We start from the raw sequence: 18,359 nt of genomic DNA on the forward strand, positions 1-18,359 counted from the left end.
CTTCGTTGACTCTATTTAAAAAATAAAAAATCAGTTTTGTTTCGATACCATTTTTTTGTCTTGCCAAAATATCACCCGTGTTGCTGCATGCGGTAACCAGAAAACCGGATTATCTCATAATCTTTCAACCTAACTAACAAAATGATTAAATGTTATGGAAAACTCAATTTTTACATTCATTTTTCTTTTTGATAATCAATTCTTAAACTCTAAAATTTTAGAAAGAGAAAAACTTATTCATATTTTCTCTCTAAATTGAAAGTCATAATCTTATTATTATTTCAGCAATAACAATAAGGAAGAATAAAGATTTCTATTACTAAATTAATCTTTTTTTGTTTTTATTCTTTTTCTAATTTTAGAGAGATAAACTAGGGAGAGAAATTGTATAATCACTATTATTCTTGGTTTCTGCTCATTGATTGTAATATTCGCACCGGATGAGGTGCGAGCTTGAAATGTTTGGGAAATCTTACATCGACATATATATAAAGAAGGGCAAGCCTTAGACTATTGAGAAACCTTTTGCATTATGTGGTGGTTTTAGCTTAAGAACAAATCTGTGCTAGCTTGAGTGAGTTCGGCCAAAGCGAACTATATCATGCTAGGCTCTTAGATACTCTTGCAATGGCTAAAATATAACTTTCCAAGCTTATATTGTCTTCAGATTCAAACTACTTCAAATATTATCGCTGCTATTTCTATCTTTTCGAGCTTTGAACCATCTCAAATTTTTGCAAAAAATGAATCCAAAATAGGAATCCATTGAGAATATAGGTGGTAGTGATTATGAAGGGAGAGAAAGTGTCATGGAGAAGCCATAATCTATGGAGAGAAAGTTTTGGAAATATTTGCTAAAAGAGAAAGAGAGGAAGAAGAAGAAGGTGTTTTGTAGAAAAAAAAAAAATCTCTCTACCGTTAAGCTTTTTTTGACTTGTTATTTGAAAGTTCAAAAAATGATAGAGAAGGGATACTAGGTATAACGGACTCAAAACATGAGGATATAGTAGTGTATTTTAAAAAATATAAAGGTAAAGTAGTTAATTTCAATAAAACACATGAATACTATTATAATTTTTCCAGAGGTAAAAGAGTGAAAAATATTTTCAATATTTGAGAAGGTAAAATTAAAAAAAAGTTCACTATTTTATAAACTCACAGTACTGCTGTAAAAAATTCTTGACTTCTATATATTTAAACACACTGCCAGTTTCATCTCATTGGTTTCTTTATTGGTTTAAAGTTTTATATGAGGTTTGATTTGGTTTATTTGTTTTATGTTTTAAGTATTAGCCATGGTTCTAGGCTTCTCCACCGCGATATTATCACTTAAATAACATTATAGCGAATAAGTTATAATCTGACTAATCTTTTCACTTATATAAGAAATGAGAAGTCTTGAATTTAAATTTTTTCAATCATAAATGTTTTACCTGATGAATAAAAAAATATTATTATATTTTTCAAGTATCTGGAAGCTCTGGATAGCCCAATAAGAAGCCGAAATACACAAGGCAATATTGCCGTTTTGTTATAGATCTATTTTAATTTAGAACGACAAGGTTTGAATGAAACGACTATATGTATTCCCATGATGCACAAATGTCAATCGAACTGAATTTGTCAACATGATTAAGACAACTGTTATTTTATGCAAGCTATTTCTATCTTAAAAAAAAAAAAAAAAAAAAAAAAAAAAGAGATGAACATGACAAGAATTTTAATACCTATTTTACATGAATAAATTTAAATAGTCATGTATAAAAATAAAATATAAATGTGACCAGATAAAAATATAATAAGCACATAAAATTGTAAAACTTATAAGAAATATATTAATTGAAATTTGATCATTCAACTCTAAGAGGAAAAATACATTTATTTATTAAAATTTTTAATTAAATAATTTAATTTACAAAATTATATTTATTAAATATTTCAACTAATAAAATTATTTTTATTGAATACTTAATTAGCTAATCGCTACAAAATATAAAAATAATTATTCAATAATTTATAATATAAAATGCATAAAGCATTGCATTTTTAAATTCTATATTTAATAATTAAAAATGTGTAAATATTATGTACAATAGGTATAATTTTATAAGTTAAAATATTAATTATATAATTTTTCTCGTCGAAGAGTTTAAAAAATTAAAGATGTCACTTTATTCTTTTTATAAAAACATTTGAGCCAAAAGTAAATTTAAGAATATTAATTATTATAATTTTAAAAAAGAAGAGAAATATTACTTTTAAAATTTAGTGCTTTTTAAAGTAGGCAAACTGTTGAAATCTTTCAAAAACAAATTCTAATATTAAATAGTAAGTAAATAGTGGTACCTTCGGATATTCCAAATTCTTATAGACCAATAGTTGCCTTGAAATTTCATTTCTCTCATGCAAAATTAAAGCAACCTAAATCCATCAATGATTATCAAACTCCTTGCAAAAAACACCATCAAGATAAAATGGACGGATAAGATTTTATGCCTCTCATTTAATCACACCCAATAACTTTAGAACCACCTCACATAATCCTAAACCCCACACTTGAAAAATCCATGACAACACGAAACAGGACAAAGCACACAATCACTAAGAGATAGAGAAATATATCTTGACAATCCGACGTGGCAAGATATAAAGGCCCCACACGTTTGCAAGTATCAAAAGAATCTCTCGTCTTCTTTCCAGCTTGTGGAAGAAGGGATGCCACGTGTTAGCCCAAGGAGTCCACGCTTGTCCACATGGCAACCCATGGCAGGACAACGGAGATCGCGCGAAACACCAACCTCTTATCAACAAAACTTGCTTTCATTCTTTTCTTTTCTCTCTCTACGGTATTGGGTCTGAACTAGTGAACCGTAAATTTTTCAAACGCCATGAACCCTGTTGCTACCGCTGCAGCGCTTTCTCTCCCCATTTCATTTTGTAGATCATCTAAGTTTAATACTAGGAAGGTACGCTTTTTCGTTCATTTATCTTTTAAACTTGTCTGGGTAGTTGCTAATTTTAGTACAAATTTTTATTTATTTATTCTTTTGCTAGTTGCTTAGGCTCAAAAAAAAAAAGATGTTTCTTTTTGTATTTTTATTTGAAAATCCTATCTGGGTATTGGATAAAATCAATGAAAAATTTTTTATTCTGGAGATATGGGAGTTCTGTTAGATTTTTATCTGTTGAAGTCAAATGGACATCTATTTTATTTAGAGAAAATTTTGATTAAGGAACTGATTAATGATTGGCAATGGAATTGTTCCTCTAGCTTTGGTAGACTCGTGACAAAGCTAAAAACATGTTAGGTTTTTTAATTTCTTCTCCTGCTAGACTTATTCTACCGATTACTAAATATAGAAGAACATTTCTTTAAGTTGATTGATTTATTAGATTAATTCTTACTTAGATCACAGTCAAGTAGACATCATCTATGAATATGATTATGATTTTTGTTGTCTCTGTAAAGATATATACTTAAGATACCTAAAAATTCTAGATGCTTATGGAGCTGGGATTGTAATTCATTTGTGTGTTTTCAGGGAGTTAGGAGTGGGTTTGGGGTGTTTGCAGTATTTGGGGAGGAAGGTGCCCCGCTGGATAAAAAAAGTACATGGAGTACCCTCTTTAATGTAGAGGATCCAAGGACTAAAATGCCACAATGTAAAGGGAAGTTCTTGGATGTGAATCAAGCACTTGAAGTGGCTAGATACGACATTCAGTATTGCGATTGGCGAGCTCGACAAGATGTTCTTACCATCATGCTCCTTCATGAGAAGGTTTGATATTTTTGATTTTCTTGAGTTAGTTTCTTGTGGATTGTAGATAATATATTTTGAGCAATGTAGAAGTTGATTGAGTTACTTAATGGATAGTACATTAGATTTATATTTGTTTTACTGAGCTTTTAGTCCGCTTGAACTGACTGTTAGAATCTGATATCTTCTTTATTATTTAAGATTATTATGTTGCAATTTTTTTTTTTTTGGTGAGTATATCATGTATAAGTTAACTTATCACTTTGAGAAATATGGCTATATAGGTCGTTGAAGTTCTAAATCCTCTAGCTCGTGATTACAAGTCTATTGGCACCTTGAAGAAGGACCTCGCTGGGTTGCAAGAAGAATTGGCCCAGGCTCACCGACAGGTATCAAATTATCCAGTGATATAGAAAATGTAGTTAAACTAATTTTAAGTAATAAGCACAAACCAAATGAAGTAGGAATAATAACTGATTGATTATATATGTAAATTCAAAGATAAACTTTCAATTCTTTACCAAGTGGAAAGAAAAATTTCATCAGCATTCTAATGTCTGACCTGTGAATAACAACAGGTTCATATATCTGAAGCAAGGGTTGCTACTGCTTTAGATAAACTAGCTTACATGGAAGCATTGGTTAATGATAGGCTGTTGCAAGATAGAAGCACAACGGAGTCAGACCAAGCATCCTCTTCTCCCAGTACTTCTACCGAATCAATGGACCCTGTGAAAAGACTGCCCCGGAAAAGCTTGAATGTGTCCGGTCCAGTTCAACCGTACCATTCCCACCTTAAGAATTTCTGGTACCCTGTTGTGTTCTCCACTGACCTAAAGGATGACACCATGGTAACTCTTTCAAATGTTTGTGATTCATCGTTATGTATCAGACATTTATTTTCTAGATAAAAATCACATCATTTGTCATCATAATGAAACTTGTCATTTTTAGCACCTCAGTTATTAGTGGATTTACCCGTACGAGTTTTTTAAACCACCTCTATTGTAGATTCCAATTGATTGCTTTGAGGAACCATGGGTCGTCTTTCGTGGGAAAGATGGGAAACCTGGATGTGTCCAGAACACCTGTGCACATAGAGCATGTCCTCTTCACCTTGGTTCAGTAAATGAGGGTCGGATCAAGTGTCCTTACCATGGTCAGTAAGATTAAAGAAAAGAAATAATGTCAATATTATGTTCTACTATTCAACATATATTTGAACTGGTAAATGGTAATCATAGACAACCAACTCAATTGTTGAACTTGTACAATTGGTGATCAATTATCAGGGTGGGAATACTCAACCGATGGAAAATGTGAGAAGATGCCATCTACACGATTACTTAATGTGAAGATAAAGTCATTGCCATGTTTTGAGCAAGAAGGAATGATATGGGTTTGGCCTGGTAGTGACCCTCCTGCAGCGATGCTTCCTTCCTTACAGCCTCCTCCAGGTTTTGAAGTCCATGCCGAGGTACATTTCAGATGCACCTTGACCATTTTGCTTTTTCATGAATGTTGGGAATGTTTGCATGGTTTTATAAAGAAGCATGTCATCTCATTTAAGCTATGTTCTTGCATGTGGTAGATTGTCATGGAACTTCCAGTGGAACATGGGCTACTTCTGGATAATCTTTTAGATCTTGCACATGCCCCGTTTACTCATACATCTACCTTTGCAAAGGGTTGGAGTGTTCCCAGGTTTGATCCTGTTACTTAGTCTTGAAAGTTGAAAATAGCTATCGTTTCAGAAGTACAAAGAGGTTTGCTGAAATATGGCTTTTGTTTGTGATTTAAATTCTCAGCATGGTGAAATTTTTAACGCCTGCATCTGGCCTCCAAGGATACTGGGATCCGTATCCGATTGATATGGAATTTCGACCACCATGTATGGTGTTATCTACAATCGGGATCTCAAAGCCTGGAAAGCTAGAAGGGCAAAGCACCAAGCAATGTGCAACTCACCTTCACCAACTTCATGTATGCTTGCCTTCATCAAGACAAAAAACTAGGTTATTATACAGAATGTCACTCGATTTTGCTCCTGTGTTAAAGCACATTCCTTTCATGCACTATCTATGGAGACATTTTGCTGAACAGGTAAGAGAATTTCAGAACTGAATTCACCTTTATATTTATGTTTATGGTTGATATATAGCATATTTATCTGGTTATGATTTTAGATGCTGGTGAAAAAGAAAAACAATTACATTTTCAAAGTTTTATATACAAATAATGTGAAATTCAGCATCTTCAGAATATTGTTTTGCTCAGCAATAACAGCTCAAACAATAATGCCAAACAGATTGGTTTCAATTTTTTATCTGAACAATTGGGTTTTGTACAAAACAGGTATTAAATGAGGATCTACGACTTGTACTCGGGCAACAAGAACGAATGATCAATGGGGAAAATGTGTGGAATTTGCCGGTTTCTTATGATAAACTAGGAGTAAGATATAGGCTATGGAGAGATGCTGTGGAAAGAGGAGCAAAACAATTACCTTTCAGCAAATCAACGTAAAAGATTAGGAAAAAGAATAAGCCCTAACTTCTCTGAATCTTTTCAAGTTGAATCTCTCTTATCCAACTTAACAGTCCTAAAGCAGACTTCCAAGTAAGTGAGCTCTTGTAGAGGAATATTGTGCAGGTTGGTTTTTGGTCCGTAGAAGGACATCATTAAAACACTCCTTAACGGTAAGTGTTAGTTTGATCTGAGGCAGAGAAGAGGTTGTTTCTGCTACAAGTCCTTGCAAGATGAGAGAAATCTGTACATCGATTTTGTGTACAGTGAAGTGAGATTCTTTTCCCCCCTTCTTTACATGGCTTTCAAAGCCAATGAAGTTCGTAAGGATTGTTCTCCAGCATCCTTAAGGACATTGGCGGTCGAAATCTCTGTTGTATCATACCAAACAATTATTTTTAATGGAATTGCAACATTCTCAGCTTCCTTGTCTCCATTTTTTATTGTTTTTTCTTTTTTAGTTCTCTCATACTATGATAAATTTCGAATCTTTAGTTTAGATCTTACTGTAAAACCATGTCTGGTACTGAAAATATAAATGAAAGTCGCAATTTTTGCAGTTCAATAATTTGTTCTTGTTTTGAAAGTTTATGTTGTTAATCATAATAAACAATTTAGATCAAACCTATAAATTGTAATTTTAGAGATTTTAAAAATTCTCAATCCACATATTGCAGCTGTATCTATTACAAATCAAAACATCAATATTCCCAAATCCCTCAACCCCCAAATTACAGAGAAGACCCACAAAAAGGACAGAATCTGAACTCGACTCCACAACTCGGTCACAGAAACGGCAATGCAAACTCTCCGATACGGCGGACGGAGGCACCGAGCCAGACCGCGATGGCGGCAGTGAAAATGATTGGGGGAACATCAGATTACAGTTTCCACAATACAAAGCGGGCTCTTTGCCGGGCCATCTCCATACCGGAATAAAGAAAAGCTTGAGAACCTTCTCGTACTCCACTAGATCAGCTTTGGAACCGCAATTTATGCACCTGCCTACACCTGATTTTAGGACCTGGCGGACCTGCTGCTCTAATCCTCCAGCAAAGAAGAAGAACATTTTTGTTTCTAGCGTCTAGCTGCCAGATTAAGGTTTTGTCGTTCGGTTTTAAAGAAGAAGAAGAGAGATCGGTGCTTCACTGGAGTCTTCTTGTAGACTTCTCGGCGCTTCTGCGCATCAATTGGGCTACGTGTCATATCAATGTTAAACTCCATGCTTCCTTTCTTTTTTTTTTTTTCTTCAAATACGGTCTCCTTGCGGGGATAGTATAATTTTTTATTTTTTAAACTAAATTAAATGTAATTTTTTTAAAAAATATTTTAATTTATATTAGCATTGCTTTAATTGAAATAATTTACTTATATACTTTTAATTAAATGATAAAATGTAATATTATAGATTCTTTTTAAATTCTCAAATATTAAATTGAAATATTAATTACCACAATTAATTACTGTGAACAAACTATTGTTATTTAATTGATATATTTAGTTAATTATTTATTTTTTCTCTAGGAAATTCTTATATATTTAAATTAAATGAAGTATAAAAATATTTAACCTTAATTAAATAAATTTTAGTGAATTGGAATTAATATTTAAATCTATTTATTAATCTAATTATATTATTTAATTAATTTTTATTAACTATGACTTTATATAATTTCATTAGTTTTTTTTATATAGAGTAAAAACTATCTAATAAAAAAGGAATAAGGTTCAGTTTGCCCACTAAATTTGGGCAAAACATATATTTTGCTCAAAAATTAACTTTTTGTACAGATTACACCTAAAATTTGTAGCAAAAATACAGATTGCTCGGTTTGTATCCCAAAAAAAAATTATTTGATATAAATCAAATATGATTAAAAAAGTAATTATATGTTTGATCTAAAACAAATATAATTAAAAAAATAACGAAAAAATAATAAATATTTTTCTAACCAAATATTTCAAAATAATCCAATATTTTTCTAATTCTATAATTTTTTTTAAATCAAATATTTATTAAATTATTTTTGAATCAAATACTATGAATTTTTATAATTATAATTATATTTTAAATAATTTTTTCTTTTTAATTTTAAATTTTAAGTAATTTTTTATTAGTTAAAACTATAAAAAAAATTTTTCTTAAAAAATAGAGCACTTTGTTCTTTTGTTGCAAGTTCATGGACAAATTGTATAAAAAGTCAATTTTTGGATAAATTATATATTGTGTCCAAGTTCCAGGGGTCAAATTAAACTTTAATCAAATAAAAAACTTTATATTTATTATGCATTAATTATAATGAAATCTTATTAGTTTAATTGGAACTCTATTGTGTAATAAAGAGCATTTAATTTTTATTTAAACATAAAAGATATTAATTATAATGAAAAAATTAAATTTCATGTTATCACTTTCATATTCTAATATATTGCCACATAAGCATTTAGGCCTTAAAATTATATATTTTTATATAGATCAATAGATTTAAATGTGAGATTTTTTTTTCATTTTAAAAAATTAAATATTAATTAAAAATTTGGCCTTTATGTTCTGATATCTCCGCAAAGTAAGTTTTAATTATTTAAATAATTAATAGAAGAGTATTTTAGATTTTTAATCGGCTAATTACAAATGCATCACTAATTTATTTTCTTTTGTTTTCTTTCTTAATTTTTTAATTTGTTCATTTTTTTTATTAGTTAAAAATATTTTTAATTTTTTGGTAAGGGTTGAGGCCATTTATCTAATTTGGTGAAGTTTAAGTATTAAATTGAAAAAAAGGTCTTTTTTTTATGAAGTTAAATATCTCATACAAATCACGGGAGAAACTTGTACTATGTTTTTGAAGGAGATAAAAGAAAAATAAGGGAGGATCTGAATGAAAAGTCGTATTATTTTTTTCTTTAATTATTTTTCATTCTATATTTGCATTGAAGGAAAATAAAAAGGGAGAAAAAGAAAATAAAATATATTTTTCTTTGTTTGTAAATAAAATTATAGAGAAAAAAAATGCTATTAAAAGCAAAAATATTTATAATTTTACCCTTTATAGTCAATATTTACTTATTAAAAGTAAAACAATGAATTTGAGCACTTTAATAATTACTAATTAGATAGTAAATGGTGAAATTTTTCTCAACTAATTATTATTTTCTCTCCAAACTGGAGATATTTAAATTCTCTGCTACTCAAAGGAAAATAGATAGATAATATTTTTCTTTCTTTAAAAATTTCTATTTACTTCCAGACAAGTGAGGATCATACTTATCCATGGACTAATCTAATAAATTTTTTTTTTTTTATCTTATCTTTTTATTCCGGTGGTGCATGATTAAAAATATTTTCATTTCAATTAAAAAAATTATTTTTCATTAATTTAGTCTGAAACGATGGAATTCATGCAAGTCAATCCAACATAGGTATGACAATGGGTAGGGTTCGGGTCGGGTAGTGCAGTATCTATACCCAAACCCAACTCATCATCAATTCCCATACCCTACTCAATACTTTATTGGGTAGAGAATGTTATACCTAGGGTTTGGAGATACCCACAGGTGCCCATTACTCGTGGGTGTTCATGGGTATCTATTACCCACGGATGTCTATTTATCCACAGACTCGTACTTTTTAAAAATTAAATTATACTGAATTTAAAAAATTAAAGTATTTATCCTGACGATTTATTCATAAAAAATGTGAAAATAAATTAATATATACATGAATGTTCTAATAATTATAAATTAAAATTTTAATTCTAAAATTATTCTTATTATCATAATACTCCACTCAAATGTAATAGTAGCAAATTCTTTAAGTGTAATTATAATTAAAATCAATTAATAGAATAACTAAAAAGATCATATAGCAAAATTATTAAACGTAAAATATTATTATATGAACACTCTAAATCACCTTTCAAAAAAAAAAAAAAAAACACTCTAAATCACTATTATCATTATGATTTTTCTCCATCATTTAAAATTGAAGTTTAACTTAAATATTAGAAATTAAAATCTAAAATTTTAAAAATTTGATCAATTTAAATTAATATATGAAAACTAGAATAAAATTACTTTGCACTAGACGACATTAAATTAAAATTATAATTATAACTTATATAGATAATTTATTACCTCTAACCCAATTTATTAAAACCTTCATACTATAATTTTTAAAAAAAGTTAAAATTTTAAATATGAGGATTTGAATTTCGGGTGCGGGGTCGGGTTCGGGTTTATAATAGCAATACCCATATCCAAAATAAAACTATCGGGTTTTACCTATACCCTACGCAAATTCAGTTAAAATCCTAAAACTCGAGTTTGACTAGATTCGAGTTGAGTGCATACCCATCGGGTCGGGTTAATTTTGCCATTCTAATCCAACAAAAGAATCTAGCATTCTCTTATTATTTTCTGCCATAATTATCTTTCCTTCTAAAAAATCCACCTTTCTAAATATAGTGGTAGCATTGTTCCATTTGTTTTTCTGGGTTGTTTCTTACTTCCTCAATTCTATTCACAATTTCAATTTTTTCCATTCATTTATCTGTTATTTATTTTTTTATAAAAGTAATAATTACCTAAAGAAATGTAAAGGGTAATTTATTCAATTTCAACTATTCCTTTGGTGGCTTTAATCATTTTCTTTTTTTTTTTTTTAATTTCAAATTGTGCATTTTGAATAGGGCAGTGTAATTGTATGTTTTTTTTATAAAGATAGTTTCCTGGAGATCAAAAGTGCAAAAGTGCGTCCCCCTGGAGATGAACGGCTTTTAGCTCTCTCCGTATAATGTGTTTTCTAGAAATTAAAAGTACACTAACCGGAGATCGAATTTGTATTCTCATTCTTATAAAAATTGAGTTCGCTAACCATTTCAATTAACACTTTCATGTTTTCTTTTCATAAAAATAATTTATATTTTTTTATTTTTTATCGATTTTAATCCTTTTCTACAAAAGTAAAGGGTAAATAAAGCATTTGTCTGGTTTCGTCGTTTTCTTTCGTTTTTGCTTTTTTTTTTTTTTTCTTCAATTGCGTGCTTTAGCTGCAAATAGAATTACTATGCTTTTACCGTTTCGTTTAGGTCCTTTGTGTCGTCGTTTGTTTTTTTGTTTTTTGGTTGGAAGTTGGAACCTTACTTTCTTTGGATACTCTGCCATCTCTCTGGCTCTCCGATTGTCGGCCAAGCCGTTATGGCTTTTTTTATTTGTTCCTTGCTTTTGGAAAAACTGGGCATATGTGGCGGTGGTTCGTTGTTGTTCTGTGGGCAATGGCTCCAATATCCAATGGCCCTCAACGAGGCACTTTGTTTTAAGAAAATGACAAGCATATATCTAACGTATAATATTAGCCGTTTATACATCAAGTCAATCTCGTAAAATTACATGATGAGATAAGTAAAGATATTATTCACAATTCGCTGAGCAAAAAAAATATAATAAACTAGAAATGCATCGTAACGGTATTTTTAAATGGTAATCAATTATTAATGGAAAAAATAAATCGGTTAAAAATTATGAAAAAAAAAAGTATTTTCCTTGTTTTAATAGGCTTTGAATTTGATAGTTCTTTTCCAAAACAAATTAACAAAACACGAATCGCCTAATATTTTAGAATACTTCCGATTTTGATTATTTTTGCAACTTCGCTTTATTTTTACACTCTATCAATTTTATCTTAATTTAAATATTTTATAATAATAGCACCCTCAGTTTCAATTAAAGATGGAGATTGTAAATAAAAAATATTTGTTTAAAATTATATTCACATATATTTTGTTAATTTTAAAAATATATGATATTTGAGACATAAGAAGAAATTTTTTATTAATTTAATAGTAATCTAACTATATCATCAATTTAAAAATTTATATAATAATTAGGAATTTTATCCTCAAAATATAGATAACATAAAATAAAATACAAAATAAAAAATTTATTTTATTAATTTGCTTTTAATGGCATGGAATTTTTGGTAAGTGATAGAAGTTTATTGTTACTAAATTATCAGTTAGCATATTTGTTTTAAAAAATTAAAATTTAATATGTGCAAAAGTTAGCACAGTTATGATTTATAGGATAGATGATCTTATTCTGAATAAAGAGGAAATATATGAGATATGATTCTCTCTCCTCTGATCAGTACATATATGGAATATAACCGACTAACAATGCCTAGTGCAGAAGCAGCGGCGGCGCAGCCCTCGGCAGTCTCCTCCGGTGAAGCCTTCCGTTTTGCAAACGTTAGCACAGTTAGTCTCACTTAAGCATGTTCCCTTGAACTTATGGCTTTGAGACTCGCATGTCCTCGCCTCCGCCATCTTTGACCCTATCTCTGCACAAATAAGATATATGTTAGACATACATCCATGCAAGTTAATATCAGAAAAAAGCTATACTGTTTTGTTAATTACCAGTGGCCACAAGCAGCAAGAGGAGGAACAAAACAGCTGAGAATGGACGCATAGGATTCTTCATCTCTGATTTCAAACACAGAGAGAGAGAGAGAGAGAGAGAGAGGTTAGTGCAGAGAGGGCATCAGCATATGGTCTCCATATATAGAGATATGACAGTGAAATAAGCGTGACATATGTCCAACGTGGCAAAACATTTTCAGACTTCTTTTCTTTGCTTTTTCTTTTCCTCTTTACTTTTTACTACTTTTTATCAATTCACACGCCCATGTAAAACAACGGATTCATAGTTCATTTTAAATTTAGCCATATACTTCGTGTATAAAATTTTTTTATGGTATCTGAAATTTTCTAAATCACTTATTGTATTTGTTAAAATTATAAAATTTGATAATATTATATATTTTTATACATTAATGATAATATTTTTATATTTTTAATTTTAAGTATTGGTTTGATGAATGATTATTATAACTTCTGAAAAAATAATTTCATATTTTTCAGTTATATAATAATAATTAATTGATTTAATTTTACAAATTGAAATAATCTATTAATAAATTTTATAAATTGAAATATTTAATATGTACAATTTTATATATTTATTTAAATTCAAAGTTAAGGGATTCATAAAAATTTTTACATAAATTATGGCTTTGTTTATGGTTTTTTTTTGATAAAAATATATATATAGCATCAATACAAGACTAGTCCAATTGGTAAAAATAAAATTTTTTTTAATGTTTTTTTAATAAAAGGACAATAATATTTTTATTTACCAAATAATTTTATGCAATTTAATTAGTGTATATCCATTTATACATTAGGCATACGTAAATCACTCCTGCAACAATTAAGTGGATAAAATCTTAAAATTCAGGGGGATAAATATATATTCACCCTTGGATTTTATTACTTTAATTTTAATGCATTCTCAATTTTTATTTTGACTTATTGAATAAATTAATTTATAAAATTGCGTATATTAAAAATTGCAAGTTGTAAAATTCTTTTATTCAACACATCAACTATTAAAATTAAATTAATTAAACACATACTAAATAGTTGAAAAATGTGAAAAATAACGCTCTAAAAATTATATTAATCACATGTTAATATAATATTTTGTATACAAAAATTAAAAATCCTAAAAATACTGTTGTTAGCAGGGAAAAACATCAAAATTAGTAATTTTAGGGGTAATAAGTCACTCAAATTGAGGTGTTATAAAATTACAGTAATAAAATCTATAGTTGAATTTATATATTTAGCTCTTAAAATATTGTGCTTATAAGAATAATTTTCTGCACTTGGTAGATAATTTAATAATTTTTTTAGAAGAATTTAATAAAATTATTTGACATAAATGAAAATTATTACGAAAAAAAAAGAAAAATTCATGCGACAACAGCACATGGAAGATGGAAATGCACAGGCATAGAGCTCGTACGTGTTTGTTCACACTACTGTTTATAATTATATGGTGACAAAATGGTATCACTATCATTCATCTGACGCCGCGTACCCCATTGATGAGCTTTACTGTGGCAGGAAACGATAATATATATAATCCAAAAAAGAATGATGTGGAGTCCATTTGTAATGTAGAGGAAGACAGTATTTGATATATTGAATTTATACATATTAAAATAAATGAATAACTTATATATATTCACTCTATCGATACACTCAATTTGAAAAAAGTTCAAAAAAAGTTGAACTCACTGAGCTTCAAATCTTGATTATTCAACTGCAAGGCATATGCAGGATACGGTAGGGGTGAGCAAAGTTGGGGTCGGATCAAAACCCGATTTGAAATGAGAGAAAATGATTTCATCCACCGACTCGTTTAAAAATTTGGGTCCCATCCCAATAATTTTTATAAAAATTGAGTCTGGTTATTTGGGGCCCATTTAATTTGATTTTTGATTAATATTTTTTATGGATTGAATACTTTTTTTATACGACTTTTGCAAGATTAAAATTTTTATTTGGATTCTATACAATTAAAAAAGTTGTCTAAAAAAATAATTATTGCTCAAACAATCATAATAAAAAAAGTCATAAAATAATAATCAAACCATAATTTTTCATCTTCAAATCATAACTAAATCATAGCAAATTAAAAAGTCCTATTAAGTATTTAATATATATAATAGAAAAAAAAAACATGAACACTTAAAAATTATATTTTTTAGTGCTCAAGCAAAAATACATGTCATCTTCAAGAAAAAATTAATTTTGATTTGAAAATTTCAATTTTACAAGTAAAAAGAAGAAAGAAGGGAGAGCCAGTGATATGAAGAAATTAAAAAAAATTAATATTTTCATTTTTCGGGTCGGTCAGGTTAAACAAGGCATTTGTTTGACCCACCCGATTCAAATAAGGGATATACTGTTAAGAATTAATCTCAAATAATTCAATAATAACCTAGATCGTGCAAACCACTAGATTCAACAAAATAGATTGAATAAGAAAAGGTTGCGTACCTGACATCGTTGTTCGTCGATCTTGATGTATAGAATTAGGTTTGCAGCCTTCTAGAGAATTGAAGAATCGATTTAGCGGAAGCAATACGAAATGAACGTAAAACTGAATCGTATTCAACTCCTCTGGGGACCACGACCTTTATATACCTGTAGGGTTAGTACAATTCCTATTTCGGTCCTTTAACGAAATAGGAATTATATAATGGTCTCTACACTTAATATCTATAATTAGTTGATACCTCAATAGTCAATTATTCACAATCAAGACCACATTTGAAATTGACTTTACAATTGGACTGCTGTACATATTTAATTTTACATATTAAGCCCACAATAGAAAATTAAATCCAACAATCTCCCACTTGGGCGAACATATGTTAAATAAAATACATACACCAAAATGAGCTCAACAAACGCAGTCATACAAGGTATCCAAAAACAATCTCGTCCATTAGTTATATTGATAAAGAGCTGAAGAAACATTCGCCATAGATCTCATGACTAAGTTCATCATCAACTACATTACCAATATCCCTAAATGACATAGATTCATTATAGAAGTGTAGCATGAAAACTACATGCAATGTGATCATCATGTCTGTTTCCAACTGGTCACCAACAAAAGTGAGATCAAGCAAAACAATAATAGTAATACAGAGTGTAACCATCAACCAAAATGAGTACTCAACAAAATTTCATAATAAAACATATCCAAAACAAAATAGAGCATTCAAAAACATAATGTATACATAAAGAGCAAACTCCCACTAAAACTAGACAGTCTCAAACAAAACGATACCCATATGAGCGGTGTGCTCATGGAAAACTTTCGGTATCACTGCCTTTGTAAGCGGATCCGCAATCATAGAGTTTGTTCCAATATGCTCTAAGGATATCTGTCCACTCTGTACCCTCTCCTTCACAGCCAAGAACTTAATCTCAATGTGTTTTGATCGAGAAGAGCTCCTGTTGTTGTTGGAGAATAAAACGGCTGACCTACTGTCACAATACAACTTCAGTGGTCTTTCTATTCCACCTACTACACGTAGCCCAGTGACAAGGTTTCTCAGCCAAATAGCTTGATTGGATGCCTCATAAGATGCTACAAATTCAGCTTCCATGGTGGAGGTTGCTACTAGAGTTTGTTTCACACTCTTCCAAGAAATAGCACCACCAGCCAATAGAAAAATGTAGCCAGATGTGGATTTTCTACTGTCTTGGCATCCAGCGAAATCAGAATCAGTATACCCAATGATCTCAAGTTGATCTGATCTCCTATATGTGAGCATATGTCCCTTAGTCCTCTGAAGATATCTCATGACTCTTTTGGCTGCTTTCCAATGATCCATTCTTGGATTGCTGAGATATCTACCTAACATGCCAACTATAAAAGAAATGTCTAGACGAGTACAAACTTGAACATACATAAGACTTCCTACAGCTGACGCATAAGGAACCTTTTGCATTTCCTGAATTTCAAGTTCACTCTTTGGACATTGTTGATTACTAAATTTATCACCTTTTGCAATAGGGGTATCCAATGGTCTAGAATTCTGCATACCAAATCTCTTGAGCACTTTATCAATATAGCTCTTTTGTGATAATCCAAGAATACCTCGAGAACGGTCTCGATGTATCTGAATCCCTAAAACAAAAGAAGCTTCACCTAAATCTTTCATCTCAAAATGCTTTGAAAGAAAAACTTTGGTTTCATGCAGCAAGACTTTACAATTAGTAGCAAGAAGTATGTCATCCACATATAAGACCAAAAAGATAAACCTACTCCCACTGAACTTATGGTACACACAATTTTCAACAGCATTTGCCTCAAAGTCAAACGAGACAATTACTTGGTTGAACTTAAAGTACCATTGACGAGAAGCTTGCTTGAGTCCATAAATGGATTTCTTTAATTTGCATACCAGATGTTTTGGATCTCCAATTACAAAATTTTCTGGTTGCACCATATATATTGTTTCATCAATGTCGCCATTGAGAAACGCAGTCTTAACATCCATTTGATGAAGCTCAAGATCAAGATTTGCAACTAAGGCCATGATTGTCCTAAAAGAATCCTTCGAAGAAACTGGAGAGAAGGTTTCTTTATAGTCAATCCCTTCCTTTTGAGTAAAGCCTTTTGCTACAAGACGTGCTTTATATCTTTCCACATTACCTTGAGAATCCCTTTTGGTTTTAAATATCCATTTGCAACCAATGGGTTTCTTTCCTTCAGGTAATTGAACAAGATCCCAAACTTGATTGTCTTGCATAGACTTATACTCTTCGTTCATTGCCTCAATCCACTTATGAGAGTCAGAACTCTGTATGGCATGATAGAAACTAACTGGATCATCATCTATCATGTCTACAGTATCCTCATGTTCCTGAAGAAACACTATATAATCATCTGGAATAGCACTTCTTCTCTCCCTAGTAGATCTCCTCAAAGGCATTTGAACAGGCTCTAATTCTTGAGGTTGTTGAATTTGTTCTTGAGGAAGAATAGCATTGTCTTGAATTGGATCTTGAATAGCTACAGGAGCAACTGGAGTCTGTACGCTATCAGAAACAACAAAAGGAATGAGAATTGAATCATCCTTACTTGGTTCCTCTTCAAAGACAATGTTTCTTTCTTTATTTCTCCCTCCAAAATCAACATCCTCAAAAAATGTTGCAATTCTTGTTTCAAAAAAAATTCTGGAAGTAGGATTATAAAACTTGTAACCCCTAGACCGCTCAGAATATCCAACAAAGTAGCTGCTGCTAGTTTTGGAGTCCAGTTTTGTTTCATTCGGCTTGTAAGGCCTTGCTTCAGCTGGACATCCCCAAACATGAAGATGCTTTAGACTAGGCTTACGTCCAGTCCAAAGTTCATAAGGTGTTTTAGCAACTGCTTTAGATGGAATCCTATTGAGAAGATAAGCTACTGTCTTTAACGCTTCACCCCACAGAGACTCTGGTAAAGTAGAATGACTAATCATACTCCTTACCATATCCATAAGAGTCCTATTACGTCTCTCAGATACACCATTCATGCTGGGTGTACCAGGCATTGTATATTGAGGGACAATTCCACATTCTTGTAGGAAAAGCGCAAAAGGTCCTGGACGTTGTTCGCCTGAACCGTCATATTTACAATAATATTCACCACCACGGTCAGATCAAACAG

The 18,359-nt window shown here is 30.4% G+C and overlaps 3 protein-coding genes across 3 annotated transcripts; 1 reads left to right on the forward strand and 2 right to left on the reverse strand.

The window, feature by feature from the left end:
- Window positions 1-2,807: 2,807 nt before the first annotated feature.
- On the forward strand, window positions 2,808-6,720 carry CH1 (Pheophorbide a oxygenase family protein with Rieske 2Fe-2S domain-containing protein). The gene is made up of 9 exons (XM_012222858.4): window positions 2,808-2,966; window positions 3,543-3,779; window positions 4,043-4,147; window positions 4,337-4,609; window positions 4,770-4,917; window positions 5,051-5,235; window positions 5,350-5,462; window positions 5,567-5,861; window positions 6,114-6,720. The coding sequence occupies exons 1-9, from the start codon at window positions 2,889-2,891 to the stop codon at window positions 6,282-6,284; spliced, it is 1,605 nt and encodes a 534-aa protein (XP_012078248.1). The 5' UTR covers window positions 2,808-2,888; the 3' UTR covers window positions 6,285-6,720.
- Window positions 6,721-6,897: 177 nt separating this feature from the next.
- On the reverse strand, window positions 6,898-7,496 carry LOC105638944 (zinc-ribbon domain protein). The gene is given in 2 exon segments (XM_012222859.4): window positions 6,898-7,056; window positions 7,059-7,496. Coding segments are annotated over 2 exon segments (336 nt in total). The 5' UTR covers window positions 7,354-7,496; the 3' UTR covers window positions 6,898-7,015.
- Window positions 7,497-12,357: 4,861 nt separating this feature from the next.
- Window positions 12,358-12,859, reverse strand: LOC105638945 (defensin-like protein). Its single transcript, XM_012222860.4, has 2 exons — window positions 12,701-12,859; window positions 12,358-12,621 (listed from the first exon to the last, which is right to left on the reverse strand). The coding sequence occupies exons 1-2, from the start codon at window positions 12,762-12,764 to the stop codon at window positions 12,452-12,454; spliced, it is 234 nt and encodes a 77-aa protein (XP_012078250.1). The 5' UTR covers window positions 12,765-12,859; the 3' UTR covers window positions 12,358-12,451.
- Between the last annotated feature and the right edge of the window lie 5,500 nt (window positions 12,860-18,359).

Source organism: Jatropha curcas, chromosome 9, assembly GCF_041381405.1.
Source record: "Jatropha curcas cultivar XTBG-Jc1 chromosome 9, XTBG_Jcur_1.0, whole genome shotgun sequence".
Lineage (NCBI taxonomy): Eukaryota > Viridiplantae > Streptophyta > Magnoliopsida > Malpighiales > Euphorbiaceae > Jatropha > Jatropha curcas.

What these genes read in the sequence shown, in the direction of transcription:
- CH1 (XM_012222858.4), top strand. Translation starts at nt 2,889, where the DNA reads ATGAACCCTGTTGCTACCGCTGCAGCGCTTTCTCTCCCCATTTCATTT. An exon ending in CTAAGTTTAATACTAGGAAG is followed by an intron (nt 2,967 to 3,542) that starts GTACGCTTTTTC and finishes GTGTGTTTTCAG; the next exon opens with GGAGTTAGGAGTGGGTTTGG. An exon ending in GATCAAGTGTCCTTACCATG is followed by an intron (nt 4,918 to 5,050) that starts GTCAGTAAGATT and finishes ATCAATTATCAG; the next exon opens with GGTGGGAATACTCAACCGAT.
- LOC105638945 (XM_012222860.4), bottom strand. Translation starts at nt 12,764, where the DNA reads ATGAAGAATCCTATGCGTCCATTCTCAGCTGTTTTGTTCCTCCTCTTG. An exon ending in CTTGCTGCTTGTGGCCACTG is followed by an intron (nt 12,622 to 12,700) that starts GTAATTAACAAA and finishes TTATTTGTGCAG; the next exon opens with AGATAGGGTCAAAGATGGCG.